Source organism: Sturnira hondurensis, unplaced genomic scaffold, assembly GCF_014824575.4.
Source record: "Sturnira hondurensis isolate 20B ecotype Veracruz unplaced genomic scaffold, ASM1482457v3 Scaffold0001515, whole genome shotgun sequence".
NCBI lineage: Eukaryota > Metazoa > Chordata > Mammalia > Chiroptera > Phyllostomidae > Sturnira > Sturnira hondurensis.
Genome location: NW_028074146.1, coordinates 12,150 through 19,042, shown reverse-complemented (window position 1 = coordinate 19,042; position 6,893 = coordinate 12,150). Strand labels below are relative to the sequence as shown.

The 6,893-nt window shown below is 52.1% G+C and overlaps 1 gene segment (V, D, J or C); it reads left to right on the top strand.

The window, feature by feature from the left end:
- The first annotated feature begins 2,556 nt into the window (after positions 1-2,556).
- Positions 2,557-3,597, top strand: LOC118975518 (immunoglobulin lambda variable 3-9-like). The segment is given in 2 exon segments: positions 2,557-2,602; positions 2,978-3,597. Coding segments are annotated over 2 exon segments (666 nt in total).
- The last annotated feature ends 3,296 nt before the right edge of the window (positions 3,598-6,893 follow it).

Here is a 6,893-nt window from a genome sequence, read left to right as displayed (position 1 = left end):
ACTTGGGCAGCAGGAGTGATGTGTTGTCAGAATTCTCTGAATTGGCAAAGAAGGTCCCATGTGACGTCCTGTGCAAACCAGAGAGCAAGCAGCAGCACCTGTGTAGTGAGAGTCCTGGTGGGTCACCTCCTCACTCAGATCACTCACACAGGACAAGGTCACAGTGCAGTGGCTCTTCCTTTCCCCGGGTCCCCCTTCAGCTGCTCTGACTCCTGAGTGAGGTGTGTGTGCTCAGTGTGATGTCAGTCCTGTCCCTCATCCCTTAATGTGAGAGATTCACGTCACACTGGGCCAACCTGGTTTGGACCATAACCCCCTTAGTTTCTCACTGTCTTTCCTGCTCAGACAGACCAGACCCTCCCCCAGGACACTGATCCTGCTGTCCCCACACTCACTTCCTCCTACTGCTCCCTCTTCCCACCCTGATGGCAGCTCCAGGGTCCCCTCCAGAGAGACCTCTCCAGCCTCTCCCCACACGGGACCTGCCTGTCCATTCTTCTCTGATCTCAAGTTTACTTGAACCCTATAACAACTGCACAGTTATTGCCCTGTAATTACTTTTATTGAGTGCTTAATTGATTGATTTCTACTAATTATTTTCCTCATTAGAAAGTTTTTTTAATGCAAACACACACAGGACAACAAGAGATGTGGGCAGACAGGAGCCCCTTTTCCTCCTGCAGCAACACGTCTGGGGCCTGATGGTTGTTCCACAGACACTCACCACCCTGTGAGGTCCCGAGTCCTTCCCACTTTCTTCCAGGCCATGCCTGAAATTCAGAATCAGCTTGTGAAAAGCTGTGAAACAACATGCCCATGTGAGATGTCGACCCTCACTCTAAACAATCCCCATTCAGAGAAGCAGAGGAGGACGTCGCCAGGGTTGCAGTAGTTTTCTGAGTGGGCAGTGCACTGAGGACCGGAGGGTGAAGGTTGTTGTGTACAATTAATGGTTGTCTGCCCACATCCTGCCTGAAACCCCAGGATTGTTCACGAAAAGTATCTTTAATGAACCTGGATACTGTTTGGCTTGGGGAAAAAAAGACAGCATACAGGAAGAAGGTGGCAGTGACTGTGCTGTGTCACCCACACCAGCATGTCCACTGTGTGCTCCCATGTGCACACTGGCATCTGTGGGCAGGACTCCTCCCATTCACTCCTCTCCCCCAGGACGTAGTGTCTGGCAGACACAGTGGGGCTGAACCACTGTTTGTTGGGTGAGCGTCTCCTGTCTCAGTCTTTCGGGAAGATGCCACCAGCACCCTGTTTTCAACCTTCACTAGTGGTGGCACCAGTGAGAGGCTGCCTCTGAAACCTCTGTGCCCAGAACGACACCCAGGAACACCGCCACCCCAGGGACATGTAGAGATGCTTCAGGCATGCCCGCCCCCTCCTCCCCACTATGAGCCAGTTTGTACTTTTGTGGGTGATCTGAGCCACTGGTATCTGGTCTTGAGGTGGCGATAGTTATGGAGAGAACAACATCCCCTTCCCTGGAACCAGCAGTCCCTGGATCAGGGAGTCACCACCTGAGCAGTGGGTTCAGACTCTGCACCTGGACAGAGCACACACCTGCTCCCCCTGCAGCCTGTGTGGGGAGGCCCCCAGGGGGCAGCAGAGACCCTATGGCAAAGCCTCCTGGAGACTGGGAGGGCCTGGGCATGAGGAGTTCTACCATGCGGGGGATTATTACAATTTATGTTTTGGAACTATCTGTCCACCTATTAACAATTAACTGTGGTAAAACAAGGGAAATATTAAGCACCATGATGCATCTTTATGAAGAGTGGCAGGTTTTCTACAGTACTAACTTTGACACAGCTGACATAACATTCTGACTCTGAGTCTCTCAGAGTTGGTTCTTCTAGAATTGCCCAGTTTATCTGTCACAGGTCCAGATAACTGATTCTTGTCCAGCCCACCCCAGTCATGCTCACACTCTGTAACTGTCACACCTTTCCAAGCACTGGGGCTGACCCTGGTACTAGCACACAGTGGGGACAATGGAGCACAGCATCCATGACCTGTCCCAGGAGATGGAACTGAGTTGGAAACTTCCAGCATCTCGGGGTTCAAAGTACAGAATGTGTCCTGAGCAAGGTGAGAATGTCATTCAGGCTCCGATGCTCACACACTGTCACTGGGGTGGGACCCTGCTTGGACCTCAGGCTCATATCGTCACCACTACAATTCACGCTGTATAGTAGGATCAGAACATGCAGACAGACAACACCTCTGAGCCTAGCTGTGGCCAGGCCTGCCCAGGAGTGAGGCCATGAGACAGTCTGGGGTGGACATATCAGCCCCACACAATGGCACCATGGGATGAACCTGAAGCCCCTGGGAATGAGTGTGGGACTCTATGGCCCACCCTCCCTTCCCTGAGTCGATCAGGCTGAGCCCCATCAAGAACCACCCAGTTCCTCAGGCAGCACCCCTGAGCCCTGGCTGATTTGCATACCCAGCAGCTCTCCCTCCAGCAAGGGGATAAGAGAGGCCTGGGAGGAAAGCTGCCCAGCCTGGGGCCTCAGGGAGCAGAAGTGGGGCACCTCCACCATGGCCTGGACCCCTCTCCTCCTGGGCCTCCTTGCTCACTGCACAGGTGCTGCTCCCAGGCTCCCACTCACCACCAACCCCAGGGATCTGGACAAGCCTAACTCTGACTCTGACCTGAGCAGGGAAGTGCCTGTGGGCTCCAGATGCCCCTGGCCTCCCACTGCAGGGGGAGGAGATGGAGTTTGGTACCCTCCACTGTGCTCAGTGGCTCGGAGGGAGCCTTAGGGGCTGCACCTGCCAGGAGAAAGGGACAGGAGGTTCCTCGTTTCCTTACAGGCTTCATGGATCAGCTGGATCCCTGGGCTACCAGGGATGAGACTAATGGACCAGAGAATCTCCAGATGTCTCCAAGAAGGGCAGGCAAGAGTCTGCTGGGAAGGGGTCCTTCATCCTTAAACCCCTCTCCTTTCTTCTCTTGCAGGCTCTGTGTCCTCCTATGAGCTGACACAGCCGTCCTCGGTGTCCGTGAACCTGGGACAGACAGCCAGGATCACCTGTGGGGGAAACAGAATTGGAAGTAAAAGCGTCTACTGGTACCAGCAGAAGCCCAGCCAGGCCCCTGTCAGGGTCATCTATAGTGATAGCAACCGGCCCTCAGGGATCCCTGACCGATTCTCAGGCTCTAACTCAGGGAACACGGCCACCCTGACCATCAGCGGGGCCCAGGCCCAGGACGAGGCTGACTATTACTGTGCAGTGTGGGATGGTAGTAGTGATACTCACAGTGACACAGACAGATGGGGAAGTGAGACAAAAACCTCAGTCTGTGTCACATTCCCCTCAGGCCCCACAAGTACTGCAGACAAATCCATGAGCAGCTTTTGCCCAGGTCCCATTAGTGAGATGTCCAAGCGGCCCCTCCTCCCAGCCTCAAGCAGCTGTGCAGGGTTTGGGTCAGGAGTGGATTCAGGACAGCAGGACCAGGCTGCCTCCTGGGTCGGTGCTGCTGTGCAGCTTCTTGGAGGAGCAACTGACAAAAGAAGAGCCAGCTGGAATCCTGTTTCCACAAGTAACGGCCCTTCAATTTCAACACCATGGTGATGGAGCCAATCCTTGGAAAAACATTAGGAATTAATCCCTAGAAACCCCCAGCTCAGCTGAGCTCCACAGGCCCCAGGCTTCGTTGCCGCCCAGGACTCTGAATGGGGCCAACCAGTGACTGCACACCCAGCACCCCTGCTGGAGCCCCAGTGACCATGGCTGTGCCCCCACTGGGAAGTTCCCACGGGGTAGAGAATTGCCTCCCTTAGGGTCATTCCTCTCCACAAGTGTGACTCAGGCCCAATAACAGCCTGACACCATGATCCAGGCCCTGCCTCATGTCACAAGGACCTAGCAGCCTCCAGCTGAGTCCCCCGCTGTCACTGCTTTGCAGTTCCTCAGTGTTGCTTCTGAGCTTCCCTCCAAAGAGACCCTCTGACTTGACACTGAGTGAGGTTTTCCATGTCAGAGGGAGACTCCAGGGCCCCAGAGAGGAAATACCAGCCCAGGGGGAGCCTGTGGGAGAGGAGAGGGCCCCACAGAGGTGACACTCTGAGCACCTGCAAAGGTTCCCATGAGACAGGAGAGCACACATGGAAGGAAACCAGCTGAGGCTGAGGGGGGAGCCATCCAAGGACACGGGAGGGGACAGTCACAGGTCAGCACAGCAGCCTACAGTGCTTGTGCTCAGTCAGGGGGAAGCTTCCAGTTCAGGCATCTGATGGACGAGTCAGGAGATGTGTGTCCCACGGTGAGGAACTTAGTCCCCCAACTTAGTCTGCGCTGGTGGCATCTCAGAAAGTGTCAGTGAGAGCAGGTGGACACAGGACTGACCTGTGACCAGGTCAGTCAATAAGCCCCAAATGGGAATCCCTGACACAGGGGGACACACTCGTGTTCCAGATCCAACAGGAATCAGTCCTGTTGCCTGATACCCTGTCAGACTTTCCTCCCAATAGTCAGGAAAACAGGACTGTTGTGAATTAAAATCATTTTATCCAAAAGGGCCCTGGAATTGCCCAGATGGCACAGTTTGTGGACTAGGACACAGAAAATGTGACTGTGACATTATTTCCTCCATCATAAGGGAGGACGAATGATTTGACACGACAAGGGAAGACTCAGAGGCTAAAAATACAAACTGGCAAATCTGACATAAAAGCTGTAATAAAGGGAATTAAAAAACACGGGATGAGATTGACAGCTCAGGAAATGCTGCCAAAGAAAACACTGAGCACTTGTGTCAGAGCCACAGAATCTGTTCATAACGAAGCAGAAAATAATGAAGATGAAAATTAGAAAGGAATCCCACCTTCTCTCCAAACACCACGCATGTGACCACAGTAAATGTCTGTTTGTAAAACACTTTTCTCCAAGACACCACAGGGTCTGATACCTGAATGAAGTTCAGTCTGACGAGGGCAGGACAGTTCAGCACCAAGACCCTGGTGGCCTAGGAAGCAGTTGGGGACACAGCAGGAGAAAGTGAGAGTCTCCATGGTGACTGAGACCAGGACACACAGGTCCCCTGGGATGGACTAAGATGCAGATGCAGCTGCAGCAGGTCAGGGTGGGCCCAGGAACCTGCCTGTCTGACCGTCTCCTCCTAGGACCACACTAGGAGAGTTTCATTGCTGTCCACCTGCCACTCACAGCTCAGTGACAGTCACCACAGGAAGTCACCCTCTGTCAATCAGAGGGGACCTGCTTTCTCAGGTCCTCACCTGCCACCCAGACCTCCGTGCTGCCCTCAGTGGACAGGTCAGAGGACACGCCCTGAGGTCAACGTCGTGCAGGTCAGGCTGGACTCTCTGCAGAACCAGGTCCCTTCCCAGGATGGGGAGTCATGGGCAGGGCTGGCTCTAGTGGGGAAAGTGGGGTGACATGACCCACACCACAGATCCCCACTGTCTACAGCCATGTGTGTGGCGGTCCTGGCGGTCTATCCTGTTGGTCTCTGCTGAGGGCCAGGGTCACGCTCCTGAGACCAGAGACCCAGGGGGCATGTCAGAGCTGGCTGATGTGCCTCCGTGACCTGTGCAAAGGGCAGGGCATATGTGGGCCTGTACACTTCTGTGTGCCCAGGTGAGTGCACTTCGGTGCAGCCAAGAAGTCCCACAATGAGAAATGTCCCAGACACTCCCTTTCTAGAATTTCCTCTGTCCACCATTCTGTTGTCCTGGCTTCTCATTAAGTATATGGATTAAGGATATTAATAAGAACAGGAGGAGTAGCATTCATCTGTGTTCAAAAGACGTCAGCACCATTTATGTTAGACCAAGGACACCGAAACGTAGAACACACTGACAGGGACCAGAGGGGAGGGGAGAAGACAATGGTGGAAAGAAGGGGTAGGGACTAGTCAAAGGACAAGTATAAATGACCCACGAACATGGAAAACACTGTGGGGATTGGACTGACTGTGGGAGTGGCAGGTGGGCTGGGTGGAGGAGGGCAAAGGGGGAAAACTGGGACAACTGTAATAGAATAACAATAAAAATTCTTAAGTACAGGAAGAAAATATTTCAATGTGAATTAAATACAAAACTGTTGCCCTGGCTGCTGTAGCTCAATGAATTGAGTGTGGGCTGTGATCCAAAGGGTCACAGTTCGATCCCCAGTCAGGGCACATGCCTGGGTTGCGGCCATGTCCCCAGTGGGGGCCATGTGAGAGGCAACCACACATTGATGTTTCTCTCCCCTTCTTTCTCTTTCCCTTCTCCTCTCTCTAAAAATAAAGAAATAAAATATTTAAAAGTATATATATATATAAAACTATTGATATATTGTTTTTTAAACTGGCTTTGAAACCTGCTGTGTATTTCAGAACAACAGCAAATCTCTCCGGGTTCGACCCACGTGTCATGCTCAACAGCTGTGATGACTTGTTGCCACCACATTGGACAGAGCAGGTTACAAGGATGAGGTGTCCTTGGGTAACTGTCCCTGCAATACATACGACAGACACCAGGGGGCGATGAAGGGCCTCATGACACAGAGGCCTCATCAGGCAGGAAAAGCTGCTCCACTTTCCACCAACCCAAGAAGGTTGAGAACAGGACATGGAGGAAATATTTACATGTGCGTCCACATTAATTTTATTCTCAAATACAGAATATGAAATACAACTGCAGCTTTAAAGACAAATTGGGGTTATTGAACACATTTATTATTAGTCAGTGTAAGGATGACAATGTTTTTCTGTATTTTTAAATAAATAATACCCATCTCAATGGGGAGATTGTCTCCATAAACCTCATTCAAGTCATAATGTTATACTTTGTGTACTGATCTAGAGGGAAGACTAAGAAACATTTTCTTGAAGCAGGGTGACTTCCTATTTTTAAGAAAGGAAT